The sequence below is a fragment of the Telmatherina bonti genome (genome assembly GCF_933228915.1).
Source record: "Telmatherina bonti genome assembly, chromosome: 5".
Classification (NCBI taxonomy): domain Eukaryota; kingdom Metazoa; phylum Chordata; class Actinopteri; order Atheriniformes; family Telmatherinidae; genus Telmatherina; species Telmatherina bonti.
This window is the reverse complement of record NC_136623.1, coordinates 9,151,906-9,167,830: the sequence shown is the minus strand read 5'-3', so window position 1 is coordinate 9,167,830 and position 15,925 is coordinate 9,151,906. Positions and strand designations below refer to the sequence as shown.

The 15,925-nt window shown below is 40.6% G+C and overlaps 1 protein-coding gene across 1 annotated transcript in view; it reads right to left on the bottom strand.

Moving 5' to 3' along the window:
• The window catches only part of plcl2 (phospholipase C like 2), a 57,750-nt gene that overhangs the window by 14,539 nt on the left and 27,286 nt on the right, over positions 1 to 15,925 (bottom strand). Inside the window, exons 3-4 of the mRNA XM_079240699.1 lie at positions 8,343 to 10,823; positions 4,929 to 5,132 (exon numbers count right to left, since the gene is read on the bottom strand). Of these exons, the coding sequence (XP_079096825.1) occupies positions 4,929 to 5,132; positions 8,343 to 10,823 (2,685 nt within the window). The remainder of the gene's footprint in view (positions 1 to 4,928; positions 5,133 to 8,342; positions 10,824 to 15,925) is intronic.

Genomic DNA, 15,925 nt, shown 5'->3' with positions numbered 1-15,925 from the left:
GAGGTGTAGATGATGGTAGGTGACCCTTGACTAACCGTGCAGGAGTATGTTCACTGCAAACTGCTTTCAGTTGCATCTCATCAATGCTGAAATGAGTGATGTGATGCACCTCATGAAGTGCAGGCCAGTGGATGATCTCGTCTTCAGGCTGACGTCTAGCCCAAAGAGTTGACCAGAATCTGCTAAACGTGATGTCATACACAGCGACGTCATCCTGTGTGGAGGACAAGTTCAGCATCTTCAGGAAAGAAGAGGTCCCCAATTTGTTCCAGACTGTGAGCCTGTTATCACCTAAAGTTGAACAGGCTACCGTCAAGACAATATCTCATGTTGACACCATCCTAATCACTAAGGTCTTCAGCGATCTGCTTGACCATCATGCTGAAGACAGTTCGTGCCAGGATTGGTTGGGATGTTGATGATTGGAAAGGGCTTTGAAAGGTCACAGTTTAATTAGAATTGGCTGCGCAGATCTTTGTGCAGCTGAATGATCACACTGCAGAACTTTGGGAAGCAGCCATGACTTTCATTGATTTGCCATAAGTAACTAAGGTTCACTGTGTCCAATATTTCGGTCTGGTCAACAAACGCTGTACAAAGCCCTTTGCTCTGTTCCCAGCATTTCTTTTGGGGTTGCCTTAGAACAAACACCAAGTCAGTTGTGCTCCTGTTGGCTCTGAATTCACACCAACTCCCAGGAAAATTGATTTCAGCAATGCTGGGAACCAACCTGTTGAGAACTCTTGCAAGAACTTTTCCAAGAGAAGGGCACTCTCCTGATAATTGGAGAAATTTAGCTGATGACATTGACGAAAACACATATACATAATGCTTATACAAAAACAAATGCACAGATATACACACAGTTGCATAGATTAGAAAATGTATCAGATTATAACAAATAAAAATAAAATAAAAATTTAATAAGTTGCACAAGAATTCTGCCCAATTTATTGTAAATACAACTTCACAAATACAGTAACACAATCAGTATTCCTTTGGAAATTATTCTACCACTTTTCTGATTTAAAAATACTGAGTTAACTGGATCCGGTGGCTGGCCTCATAATGGATCTTTTCAGATGTAGTTCTGTTGGCTTCATCTGGTCGTGACCTCGAGCTCTTGCTGAAGTGATTTGCAGTTGAACGTGAAACAGCTAGGATGGGAATCAGCTCCTCCAAATCAGAGATCATGGTCCTCAGCTGGAAAAGGGGGGAGTGTCCTCTCTGGGTCGGGAATGAGGCCCGCAAAAGGGCGGATTTTATGAATCCCAGGGTCTTGTTCATCATCAAGGGAAGGATGGAACATAGGATGGACAGGTGGATCGATGCGGTGTCCGCAGTAATGTGGACTCTGCGCTGGTCTGGCGTGGTGAAGAAGGAGCTGACCCAGATGGCAAAGGTCTCGATTTAACAGTTGATCTTCGTTCCTACCCTCACCTATGGTCCAGAGCTGTGGGTCTTGACCGTTATCACAAGATCGTGAATACAAGCTGCTGAAAATAAATTCCTCCTTAGGGTGGCCGGGTTCTCCCTTAGGTTTACCTGCTTAGGCAGCTGCCCCCGCAACCCAACACCAGATAAGCAAAAGCAAAAGAATATGGATGGATGGACAGGAGTAAATTCCAGAGGCTGCTGTCATTAGAAATTAGTATACTTTAATATATAATGTTGCATAAATCAATGTAACCCAATAGCTTCCATTCATCATTTATATTAATGAAACAAGATAAGTTGAGAACGCATCCTTTATGAAACTGAGGCAGAGAAGAGACAGGCATGAAGTAATAAAGCTTGTAACATTTCCCCTCAAATGCATCACTAACTCACTGCCAATCAATCTGAAACAGAAACTTCAGTCAGTGAATTAAATATCTGAACAATGAGACAGTTCAGTTAAATATTGAATATTTTAATGAACACAATATGCAAATTTTACGATAATTAGCTGGGACGGCGCAAACTTAAACAAATACGAAAATGATCCCATGGTTTATGACTGTTTACCTTATGGAGGATTGAAAGCTGTGCAAAGTCACCAAATGAATCATGTTATTATGAAGGCGGTAATGACAAAGTTGTTGAGGCCATTTGTGTCATGCTGCAGCTGCAGTTGCAGCACTTTGAGTTGTCTCAGATGCTGTGATTACCATCTTGATGAGTGAAAAAATTACCGTCTTGGTGGCAAACGCCATTTCAGATGTGTTTAAAAGCATTTTTCTGGTTAAACGGGTAGACAGTGCCCTATTTGCGCAGTAAAAACTGACTCATAAGTGGTACAGTTACTTCCATCCTCATAATTATTTGCATACAACAAAAACAAAAGCTCCAATTTACTGTTGTAGGCTAGTTTAACAAGATAAGTCTGCCGAAGAGAATATTTATTATACTCAGATCTTTATGTAATAAAAACTATTGACAGTGCTATGAAGCAATTAGTGATTCATACAGTTTTCTTAGGTTTAAGTTTCCTTGTTAGGCTGTACATCAGACCTCTATCTAAAACCACGAGCTGCATCCCACTCAGTCTCACCACCTTTTTTCCTCTTTTGCCAGCACACAAATGGGCAGGGACAGAGACCCAGTTTCTATTTTTGTCAATTGGGAATGAAACCTAGCTGCTCCCTGTGGTGGATTCTGACACAAGACCTAAAGTTCCAGTTGTGCACTTGCATACATTATTTATATTTCTTTAAGGTTACCCTTGCTTGTTTCCTGTAAGTGTCAGTGGTACCCAGCCCTGCACCTTCCTGCTCTCTGCTGCTGCTGATCACAGCCTGCTGCTTCACACCACTTAAGCTCTTGCTCTTAATTTATTTGATTTTGGTCCCTAAACACCAGACGTTTTCTCGTTTCTTCCTCTCCAATTCAATTTTCCTTGTGCTCCTTCCATCACAGCCAATTACCTAGTCCTCCACTCAAGACTGAAACGAGCAGAGGGGTCACCACAATCAGTTTGCATCCGAGTCTTTTCAACATCATCCTTTTTTCCCAGATATTCATTTTTTGAGTCTCACATTGAAAGTGCCACAATAACAACACAGTTAAGCATACATGTTGAAACCCTCACTTTCCCGATGCTCCATTTATACAGAGATTTAAAAGATGTGACATTTCTGGCAAAGCCGGAAGAATGTGTGCACTTGCTACAAAGTGTTCGCCTTTCAGCAAGTTCAGACACGGATGCTTGCCAGAAAATATCTAACGTCCGAAGCATACTTGCTTCTTATCTGCATTCACAGAGGTAACCAGCCCTTTCATAGACCCAACTTCTCACATACTCACCTCTGTATGACACCTGGTGCCAGTGGATTCTACTGGCAAAAAACTTACATCATACGGAGCTTCTGGTTTGGAAACATAAATATTAAACATGGAGGCAATAAAAGCTGCGAAGAGACAGTGGATTATTAGTGATGTTGCAGCTACATTGCATGTAAAGCCCTCAAATAAAAATTTTCTGACACATTTACAAAAACCGTCGACTAGCTGACCCAGTAATTGTCCTACCAGTACTTTGGCCAATTTCCTTTTCTTTAAGTAATGTGTTGGCTAAAGCTTGAGCCAATTATCACTAGAAGCATACTAGACTTCCTGCTGTTTTCATCCTAAGTATTTAATGTCACTAGTAGTTACAGAACTGGTAAGTGTTGCGTGGGCCATAAGTGGTGCAAACATGAGCTAGCCTGAACACAAATTAAAACAATTTTCTGTCTGGCCACACGTAAAGGTGGTCATGTAGGTGAGTTTCGACACTCGCGTGGCGTCAAAGCCACAAGCCAAGGCCAAATATGGGCCAAACAAAACTGCAAATGTGGGCCATGTTTGGCCTTAACAAAACTGGACATTCTCTGCTAACTTTTTTCACCCTACAATGCACAATAAGAAGTCCAAGAGAAAGTATAAATAAAGGTAACTACAAGCAGGTGCATGTGTGGACAGCTCAGTGAAGTTGCTTTAGAAAAAGCATGCAACTCTGCCCCTTATTTCAATCAAATGACATCCAGCCCATAATATTGTTTGGCTAACCTAATAACTAAAAAAGTATCCTACCGTACTTGAAGGACAGAAAGGTCTTGATTTCTCTGTTTCAATGCTTGCTATTGCACATTGGAACTGCATTGATAGCAGTCCTTCACACTGCTGTCGATTTAGGTGGGAATGAGAAACAAAATATTTGGTCTAACACAAGCATTCATGTCTGAAAAAGTACACAATCCTGTCACAACAGACGGGACATTCAAGCTGGCCATCAGGATTAGTCTAATAATTTAATAGTTCAACGTGCATTTCTGACTAACAATTATTTTTTAGTTTAACATTTGGAAAATGTTTTACTGCAGTTTGCAGCTCTAATGCAGTGCAAAACACAACCGAAAACTTAAGAATTATAAATATTGAAGTTCAGAATACAAACAATGAAGCAAAAACAACAAAACAAACTTCCGCACCATCTCACAAAAGACAACATCCTCACAATTTACATTGTAGTCAATGGGATGGAAATACAAGTTAAATAAAGTTGGTTTTAGGTTACAAGACCTTTTCATGTTTCTTCACTTCCTGCCTGAAAAGCAGCTGTGTCCAACAGAAGATTATGTGTGAAAGGTAATGGTATTGCTTTAGAATAGCTTCAGTTGGATGTTGTATAAACAACAATTGATTTCATTACTCAATAGAGTTCCAGTCTTGTTACCTAACCATCTATGCACGACCCTGGTATATTTAGTAAAGTCAAGGTATTGATCTGATTGGAGTCAAAGCCAGTTTGCTGGGGTTAAGCAGATCTATTGATTGGGAAATTCATACATGAATGAGCAGCAGCTCTAATGAGATTAGTTCTCCCTCTTTGCAACAGTGAAGAGGTTCAATCGTATGTGCAGCTTTGTTTTATCAGGATACTTTCTTCTCGGCTGTGAACTACTCACCATTTCATAGGTGGTGACGACTTTCTTAAGGACTTCTGGTAGCAGCCCTTGAGGCTCTAAGTTGGGGTACTGCTCATTGAGGTTGAAGACCAGAAGAGGGCTATTGTCAGGTCCTGTCAGCCGAGGGGAAAGAGCCAAGATGCACTGCTTCAGATTAGCCACAGCTGAAAGGCCGCACAGCTCCTTAAAGGACACTATGGCATTCTGCAGGGAAGAGAAATATTACAAATCCTCACATGAAGTTGAACTTGTCTATATTTAAACAATGCAATCTATTACTGAGTTGTGCTAAAAATATAACCACACCCTCAGAGATTAACTGTCACAAAGGAAGTGGTTTCAAGCTTCACAGTATCTTATGAGAACTTTCATTTTGGCACTTGTCCGACACTTATAAGCACTGAATCCTTTTTAACTACCAACAGCATCACATGGAAATTAAATAGGCACACAAATTGTAAACTTCCTGTGAAAGGCCAAATTTAAACCCTGCACAAACAACCGGAGCGACAAACTGTGACTGGACCGCCAAGATGTGTTATATTCTCAAGGCTGGTGGCGTGTTATCTCACAATGACTGCAACATAAACAGGACTACAAAAAAACCCCCCAAAAAAACAACAAAAAAAAACAATGCCTGAAGAGAAACAGCGTGAGACCAACCGCCGTGTTGTGGCCTCCACTGCTACATTTGTCAGTTTTTATGCATTTCAATAAGAAATGTAAAAAATAAAAATGCTCTTTTTCTGTGCAGTTGCTACAATAGATAAGCAGCTTAGTGAGGCAATGCTCGAGGTGTAAACTAGTTTACAAACAGTTCAATCAAATATGCCATTATAGGGTCACGGTGTGACCAACGTGGGGGTATTCCACATTGGGAGCTTCCACTCCTCTAAAGGTGGGGTTATCGCTTGGTGACTGACCCTACTGGGACCTGCACCACTTCCCAATGGTTGTGGTGTGGACAGTGGCTGCTTGGACTTTGGTTCCAGCGGTGGTGACCTCTGTGGTCATGTGCGAGTTGGCTTTTGGCATGGAACGGTACGGTTTCCTTGTCCAGTGCCAAGAAATGTTTATTTTTACAGTTTTGTGTTTTTTAGAGACAGTTTGTTTTACACATTTGGTGGGGGTTGTTCTGCGTCCATGTTGTCTACATGCGTGTTTGAAAAAGAGCGTGTTTAGATGGATGAGCTTTGATTGTTTTTAAGATGCAAAGACTAATTGTTTATTCATGTAAAACACTTTATGAAAAGTACTTCATTACTAGTTCAGTTGATAGAAAGTGTGAAGATAAACGTATTTTGGCATTTTGTCTAAAAGAAATACTAAGACAAGTTATTGTCAATAACTCGCTGCATGAACTGATGTACTGTCATCTTGGGATTCTCATCAAAATAAAAATATTTTCTCATTTGAGGGCAATGACATGCCAAGAACTTGATCGCTCACATTTACAAGCTTCTTTGCTGTTCTTAAACCATTTATTGCCCCATGTCTTCATGGGTAGCAAAAGGTAAGCAAGACCTGGAAGTGACCACTGGCACTAAATGGGCAGCAACTAATTTTACATTTTTAAAGAAAAATTCATGTTTGAGAATTTAAAAAAAACATTTACATTTTGATGAATCATTACAGTGCATTATCATTCAATTAGGAAAGAAAGGAAAATCCTAATTCACAAACCCCAACTCTCATCAACAACATGAAAATAGTGTTAATTTCCAGACTGCTCAGCAAGAGTCATGGTTCCATCAAGGGTTATGTCTTATTTTGTTATTTTGCTGCATTTAAAAGCCAAACACTGTTTTCTAGGTGTATAATGTCCTCACTTCAATAAACAACTCTTCAAACTTTGGTTAATACAAAAATATGGGGGTTTTTTGTAGAGTAAAGCTGTAACTAGCCCTGTCACAGTAACAAATTTTGCCATGCAATGAATTATCTCAAATTATTGCAATAAACGATAATATTGCACTAAGCGATTATTGTTATCATTTTGAGACCATTTTCAACTAAAATAATACCATAATAACACAAGTACACCCTTTCAAAGATCAACATGCTTAATTTCTTAAGAACATATAGCTCGATGTACAGACTAGTTTAGGCTCATCCAGTCCCCAGTCTGCTAAAACAGATCAGGATTTCGCCTGAGGTTTTGGCAACGTAGTTATCTGGAATATATGGTATCTAAACACTGTGTAACACAGTTACATAGTCTATGCTCAAGCTCATATAAGGGGACATGTTTGGACTTGACCAGAGGTAGAATGGTAAAACTGAATGTCTTTGATCACCTTCAGTATGTCATTTTTCATGTCATTGTAAAGTTGTGGAATTGCCATTTGTAACATGTATGTTCATCAAGGCAATTCATACTGGCTGTGAAATGTTTGCAACATTTTTCAAAATGTCGAATTTTTAACAATATTAAAGGGCAGCATGGCTTTACCAACCACACTGAGTGCACATGATGTTGCACTGTCCTGTTTGTATTTGATCTGTCCGTTAGACACCCCAGTGATTGTGGACTGTTGGGAAGATGGAGCTAGCTTGTTAGGATTGTTTTTTCCCAGCTGGGAAAACTGCAGTTGATGTGAAGATGGAAGCTTGTATTGCTATGTTCAGTTAATATAGTCTTAAAACAAATGTGGCACTCAATAGAGAAAAGAAAGACAAATGAAAATGATTGCGTCCGGCAAACGTATTGCGCACATTTTTTCTTATCTTGCAATTAATTGAGTTTTTGCTTATTGCGACAGGCCTTGCTGCAACTCATCTGAACACATCAACCTTTAGGAGTTTTGTAGAAGGTTAAATGGCCACCATTCATTAACCCAAAAGAAAAATCAAAATGCTAACAAATGAAATGAATTTTTAAAAAAGCCTTCGCAATTCCCCCCCCCCCCAAATGGTCCTGGTGGATAGTTTTGTTTTCATCTTGATCCCCTACATTGCTGATGTGGCAACAAGCTGAAAATGACACAGAGTGTTTATTTGCACCTAATGATGTAACTCAAACAAGGCTGGTGCATTTTCTCTCTCAGTCAACATGCTAAAAAAAACATAAAAGTTGCTTCAAAATCTCTTCGTAACTAGACTGAGCATTGATGTGCTCTGCACACTGTGCAGGCAGCACTGAAACTTTCTCATTCAGAGGAATCAAATTAAAGTAGTAATCAAAGTAATTCCAACATCAAAGGAAACAAGTGAGTCTTAATCATGTCAGAAAAATGTTCACCATCATCTAGCAGAACCACTAGATCCCTTCACAAGAAGGCTCAAGAGTTCAAGGTTTCCCATTAAAGAGTCACACATCTGTATCCGTATCATCCTTATTGACTTGAAGGTTCACACACATCAGAGAACAAGGACTGAATAAGTCAAGCTGTCATTCAAAGTTGGAAAACTTACCTGCATGTTTTCTCTGAGGTCTGTTGCCTCCCTCAGTGGTAGCAGGGCTGTCTTAAACACATCATCCACAGCCTTGATCAGTAGCACTCTCATGCTGGCATACTCTCTACTCCTTTTGCCCTTTCGCACAGACAGTCCCCTTTTATGTGGCTTGCCACCTCCTCTTCGATTGGTTATGGCAACATGGACGAACAAGAAGGAATGTGTCAGGATTTCCCCTGTCAAAGACTGAAGAGGTAAATGGCGGAAACCGGGTTGCAGACACTCAAAGGGAATTGTATACTGGCCAATGAACTCATCACCAATGTAGTCATCGTCAAGTACCACAAAGCGAACCATTGCAAGCTCTGGAAGGTTTATCTGGAACTCAAAGCTCTCGTCAAACAGAGGGTTGTCCCCGTTCTGGTTCACTGTTCTAGTCCTTTGTTCGGCGCAATCGGCAGGAATGCCGTGTATTTCCACATAAACGTAGGGATCTACTACATCTCCTTTGGCACCTGAACCTTTTGGCTTGGGGAAGTTTTGTCCACTGATTATCTTGATGTGCAAGAGTTGTGGAGAAACACCAGGCACTGAGTCTTTTGTGTTGGCACTAAAATAAGAGACCTGCTCCCTCATGATGGCTGGACGGAGTACGTAGCCGCAGTTCCCATTCTGACGGAACCAGCCGATGTTTAGATCCATCATCAGACCCGGAGTCTGGTAGTTCATTGCTACAATCTGGCAGCCACACTTCCAGAAATCTTGGGGATTCATGTTGCTGGAGTCAATCCGCATCGGGCTTGGATAAACCCGTGCCAGGAACTTCTTGTTGTAGTTGACAAAGTCACCTGGGAAGTCACAGGCACAGCGACTGGCAAAGACTTCATTGAAAGAGCAGAGCTCCCAGTGTTTCTGGTTCTGGAAAGATGTTGGAAAGTCTTTGAACTCAACAGACTTGCACAGCGTTACCAGATCAGAGAGGTCTTTAGACAGCTGGAATTTTTTGGGCACGATAGTCTGTTGTTCTGCAGACTCTAAGCTCATTCTTTGCGACATCTCTGCCCCCTCGTCTTCATCAGTCACCTCGCCTTCGGAAGCGGTACAGTTTGTGCCAAGTTTCTTACCCTTCAGCAGGATCTTTCCCTTGAGCTCAGATGGGGAGGGGAGATAACAGTCCTCAGGTTTTGGGGGGTCTATGTGCATCTTGTCCCCAAGGATCTTCTTTAGGTGCTGAAACATTACTCTCTGCTGCTGTAAAGAGCAATGGTTTTCTAAACACAGTATCAGTGGGAACTCAGAGGCAACAAAGGCATATTTGTTGACGACGTCAATGACGTTTCGAAAGACAATCTGTGAGGTCATTGTGTGACCAGTGTAAATAACAGGTTCGTTATCAGGTCCGTCCCATACATCCAGTTCGACACAGCGGCAGCCCATCTTCAGGGCACGGATATAACCCGTCACATCAGAGGGACCTCTGAACTGATCTTCTATCAGGTACGTGTTGTGGGATGCATTGATGTAGTAGTGAGATAAAGGCTGGTTCATGTCTTGGCAAACTGATTTGTGCTCAGGGTCAAATATGTGGCACTCTGCAGACATAAGATAATTGGAAAACCCATCGAGAGAAAGCCAACCCTTGAGCTGACCCTCTTTGGATGGCTCATATTTCTGAATGACTTCTAAGCTGATGTCTTCACTGACTTGAGCCATTCCTTGTTCTGCCTCCAAGAATATCATTAAGTCCTTGGTATCAAGAAATTCCTTATTACTGGAGAACTGAACAAAAAGAAAATAAATTTCTGGTCTGGTGCAAAGATCATGAAACACTTCGATGAACTCCTCTTTTGTCACATCGGACCTCGTTTTATCCTTGGCTTTGTGAAGCTCCTTAAACTTCAGTTCTATTTTCACATTTTTAAGTCCTGGGTTTAGATTTTTGATTAGCTGCACAGCAGCACATATAGTTATTTGTTTGCTGTTGTTAATGTCTCCCTCATCAAACAGTTCACTTAGCCAAGATGAACGCATGTTGTTCTGACTGCTTTCAATCATATTTAAGGTATGCTTCCCATATGAGATCAGATACCTCAGTCCTGTCACCCATATGTTGGCTACATCAGCTGTGTTTGCGACCAAGTCCAGGGACTCATAATTCTCCCCAAAGATGACTGAGAATGCACAATCCTCCGATATCTGATCGTAGGTGCCATTAGTTCTAAAAGTGTCTGTATTTTTGCCTGACCGAACCTCTTTGATGGACTTCACATCGATTTTTGCCTTTTCGGATTCCTTTTTTGTAGGCTCCCATCTCAAAGACTGCATGTCAGCATCAAGGAGGAAGTAGCGGTGGTAAATACGTGAATTGGATCGCACTTTCTTTAGTTCTGAGCCATCCACCATTGCATTGATGCAATCACTGGCACTGCTGATCTTCTTCTCGGTGGGCATGCTGCTGAATGAAACAGTCTTCTTTCTTTCTTTACGCTGTTTTCCATCCTGCAAACAGAAAAAATGCAGTGCCTTAATAAAATGCATACATGACAAATGATATATATATTCTTTCATTTTCTCATAAGCAAACCAGAGAATCTTCACGAGACCATACCTTCAGTCTTCATTTATCTTGTTCACATAAAAAGGATGAAAACTTATGAACTTAAAAAATGAGTTTTGAAGATTATGAATATTTAATACTTTGGCTTGGAAACAGAAAAATCTAAGTGGACCAGCAAACTTGTGAATTTGGTTAACAAGGATATACAGGCCTGCTTCAACCAATTACATAAGAAAAAATGCTCTATGAGCATCTGTTTGTTTTTAACCCATCCTAATCAGATTTAGGACACTCCCTCCATGAACTACCATCTGGTTCCACGGCTGCATTTACTTTTTTTTACCCTCCAAATCATTAGTTCAGGAACTGAAATTTAAATATAACATCCATACTAAATGACCGCTCACAATAGGATTGAGGAATAAATAAATATTTCATGCTGTTCAAATGATATAACCAAATCAAAGCAGATCTTTTCCAAAAAAATAAAATACCACATCCGACAAGCTGTGATGTACATTCATCCTCCCAGGTTGCTTTTTTGTTTCTGCTGAGCATTTTTTGAACAGAAACACAGCAGCAAGTCGGTTGGGTGACTTAAGGCAGCCGTCGCTGCTTATTATGGAGATACAGCAGGGAATCTCCCTTAGGAGCTTATCGCCTACACAAACCTAGTCATCACCAGCAGCCACTTTCTGACATTTTCTTTGAACTCTCTCCTCTTCTTTGAGCATACCAACTCCATTTCACATCATGGATTGTTGAAACTTGCCAAATCCTCACCCCTCATCATGCGACAGATTAACAGCAGTCATTTTCACAAAAGAAATCTGTCATCTACGATTCTGCTAGCAACAAATATTGTTCTAAAATGTTCTTACTTCAGTTCATGTTATTGCCTTCTTCAACTTTTGAACTTTACCAGAATTTATCACTGTAGCGCTGCTGTCTTAGAACGCTTTTACACCAAAATAATGTGAAGAGGCAGTGCCGACAACGGAGTCCTATGGTCTCAGCTTGTATTTGAATAAACAAATTAGCACTTGAACACACCGCAAAGTCATATTCTAATGGCCACAAAGAACACAGGATCTGCACCTGTATGAGGGTGCATTTACATCGGGATAGCCCGCTAGACTCTGTCAGATTGGGGACTCGGCTCAGTTTTGGTGGGGTGTATCCATGCAGACTGAGATCACGCTCATGCTGCACTTTGGTCAAACAAGCCAAACCATTAGAATAATATATCGCCATTCTCACCAAAGGTGGCACTGCACTAGTATTTAGCAAAAGAGAGAACAAGACCTGTGTGAAGACGAAAACTGTTTCCTCCATAAACATGGAGACGAAACTATTGCCGTTTTGGATTTTTTTATTTTTTCTTATGCAAGTATACTGCAGAAATACACTGCAACGATGCAGTATGAACAACAGACAAGGCAGAGGACCCTTAACCCCATCACTATGTATTCAACCACAATGCAATACTTCCCCAAATTGGCGGACCCAGTTTGCTTCTTTGATCCAAATCAGAATTCATTTGGCTCTTTTACGTTTCCCCAAACAAAGTGGATTTTCCCAGGAAACGGACTTGTATTTTAATCAAAAAGGCTGATGTGAATGTGGCCAAAGAGTCGACTCACAGAAGAGGTCATAATGTTCCCTGTACAGTACGGAAACACAATTTAAAAGGAAAAAAATTAAAGATAACATGTGTTTGGTGTGTTTCAGTCATGCTATATAGAGATGGCTTGTCTTGAGTGAGCTGCTCAGTGTTATCGGCCAAATGAGTTGTAAAAACATCAGCGTATTAGATGTCGGCTAAAACTCCAATACAGCACATCTCAAGTTTAATTTTTAAGGACTACGACTTAACAATGATGCTACGACTTAAGCATCATTGTGTCAAACTAATATTTTTCATCCCTCTCACGCATATAATCTTTTTCTTCAGATGATATCTGTAAGTATATTAGTCTGCTGAACAGCACTTCCATGGTCACATCACATGAGGTCTCCTCCTGTTAAAAGTGGACACAGATCCGCTGTGTTATTTCTGGTGATACTTGTTCGTAAAGTAACAACACAATTTGATAGATATTTGCAAAGGAGAGTCAAAGCCAAACAAGCTTAAACAAAGCCTTTCCCAATACGCCAAAACAAGTGGCTAAGCATGAGAAATAATAAACGAAATAAAGATTCAGGCAAACAGTCAGCTCTTTGAAAAATAAACCAAGCTCAAAGCAGTTATATAATGCTGTCACCAAATTAATTCATTACCATGTGTCCCGTCGGATATTCTGCTGGAGTTGTGAAACATAGCTTGACAGTTAAACATGACCAGAGAAGTTGCATCGCTCGAAGAGCAGAAGATGGAGCCCCTCTGATCAAATGTAAACATGTTAATCGCATTCTTTTCCACTGTCTGCTGCTCAGGGTTCATTACATAAAAAGAGGAGCTTAAACGTAAATGCATGACTGCTGATAATCCTTATTATCTACAAAAGAATGTGGACATTTTGTCTTCCTGGCAGTATTAAGTTATGGACACCGCTTGCAGACAGCATGTCTGGTTTGTGCTATATTACCAGCCTCCTATTGCAGACCTTCTTCTCAGGATTTCCCTCCTTTTAACAAAAGTGGAAAACAATACTGCACACACCCTCCTCTGTCTTCATGTCCAACATGTCTGTTGGAGAAAACTTCTTATGCAACAGTTTCTTTTCACTCAGGTGGCCCAGTGTTTTCCTGGCAAGTTGGATTCCTTAAATGGTACTAGAAACAAAAGACTGCCACAACCAGATAGTCCATTTATAGTTACATCTGCTTAACAGGGTGCATATTCCCTTAGATACAAATATCACTCACCAATAAGGAATCTCCATTTCTTGAATTAAAAAAAAAAAACCCAAAAAAAAACCCCCAAAACTTATCTCCAAGCTAAACTAAGGACATTATATTACTTAGTCACAGCAAACTTAACCAACTTATTGATGTTAGCACAGTCTAAACAGCTGAAACCTTCCAACACAGTTGGTTACCTTTATGATTTATAGCCCTTTACTGGCAGTACAGGCTCACCAGCTAACCAATGTCATTATATTGGTAGATTATCAAAGCATCGGAGGGCGGTATGGGTGTAATTTGTTTTAAGTAAGGGCTGGAAAGAACATTTCACAAGGCCAGTAATAACAGCACCAGTCAGTGCAGTCTGTTACAGGTATTGATCAACAAACCTTTCCAAAGCATAACGACACTGCCTGGCTCGTAAAAACCACAGTCATCACATGGATTTAACTATGCAAGCAGGAAGAAGCCTCCTATTGGGTAATTACAGCATGTGTGATCATATTTCAGCCGACAACTGATGCAATGAGCTGAAGAGCTTCACAATATATCGTTTGAGCATTTTCATCACAATCTACGTATATGTGCAAGTCACATCACAGATCCTGCAAGATAGGAAGCCAATCAACTCATGTCCATTAATCCATCTGTCCATCTACGACCCGCAGACGTGGATTGGGAACTGTCCATTTCTGTTTACAACTACACAAATGTGGCCAGCCGTGAACGAAACATGGCAGAATGAAACATTTACTCAGGTCCCAGCACAATAAATGCATGAGAACAGTAGGAAAAACTCAAATTCAGACTTAAAAACATTCTTGTAACATTTACAAAAGGCAGTAAGATCAGTGCAGATTCACTGTCAAGAAGATGACAGAAATGCAGCATAACTTACAGTGCTATTCAAGTCATCTGTTGACTTATTTCTGGATTTTTTTTCTTCCCCAAATCGCAGAATGCATCGCAGGTTTGGGGAAAGAAAATCACAATGTCAGTTTTTCCCAATATTGTACACCCCTAATGAGTAGCTTTTTTTTTTTTAAAGAACCATGTGGAAATACACGAGAGGTTTGTTTGAGAAGGGTCAAATCACTGGCATCAACCAGAAACAAAACTGAAGTAAATCTGGGTTAAGGTCTGTCCAAAGCCTTACTGAAACCTGGATAGTAGGGAACCATCATCTTCCAGGAAGAAATGTGGTCAGAAAAACATCCTGATGGATCAGTGGTTACATCAACGTTTGAAGGAAAACAACAGGAGAACTTGTCGGAACATTTCCACATGGACAATGTGACTAAACAACAGTGTAGCCACAAGAAAACAACTAATCTATGAGGCTAACTGGAGGAAAGAAGCTTCATTTTGCAAGGGGGGCATAAAGATCAGACTCTGGAGCTGGAAAAGGGTCATGTGGTCTGATGAGTCCAGATTTGTCCAGAGTGGGAGTATCAGTGTAAACCCTGCATAATGCCTTACTGTACAAGCCTGTGGGGGCAGTCTATGATCTGGTGATGCTGCAGTGGGTCAGGTTTAAGTTCAGCTACACTAAAAAGAACGAGGTCAGCTAATATCATACAGAATGAGCAGATTATTCCCTCAGTGGATTTTTATTTCTTCCCTGATGAAACGGCCAGTGGTTCAGGAAGCACGAAACATCATTTTCACACATTAATTGGTCACAACAGAGTCGAGACCTGAACGCCACTGGGAATCTCTGGGATGTGCTGGAGTAGGCTTGGCGCTGTGGTCAGATTCTCACATCAGTATGATCTTGGGTGAAAAACTAATGCAGCACAGGGTGGAAAGTAAATGTTGTGATGCTGCAGAATCTCAAAACAATGCAAAAGCAAACCCTGCTGTAATTAAAGCTAAAGATGATACAACATAATATTATTTACCATTCATTTTTGTGACACCTTTTGTTGCATCAGTGTGTTATATAACAGGATCAGCACAAAAGGGACAATGCACTGTACATCTATTTAACTATGCTTACAGGGACCATCAGTCTTTAAGCCAATAAAAGAGATTAGATTTTTTTTAGCGTTTTAATATAGGAAGACAATAAAAGGTTAATCCGACAGGTTCACCTTGACAGAACAAAGTCCTTTTAAGCCCTTACACACCGTTTCACTTCATCTTTGGAGTGTGTGTGTGTGTGTGTGTGTGTGTGTGTGTGTGTGTGTGTGTGTGT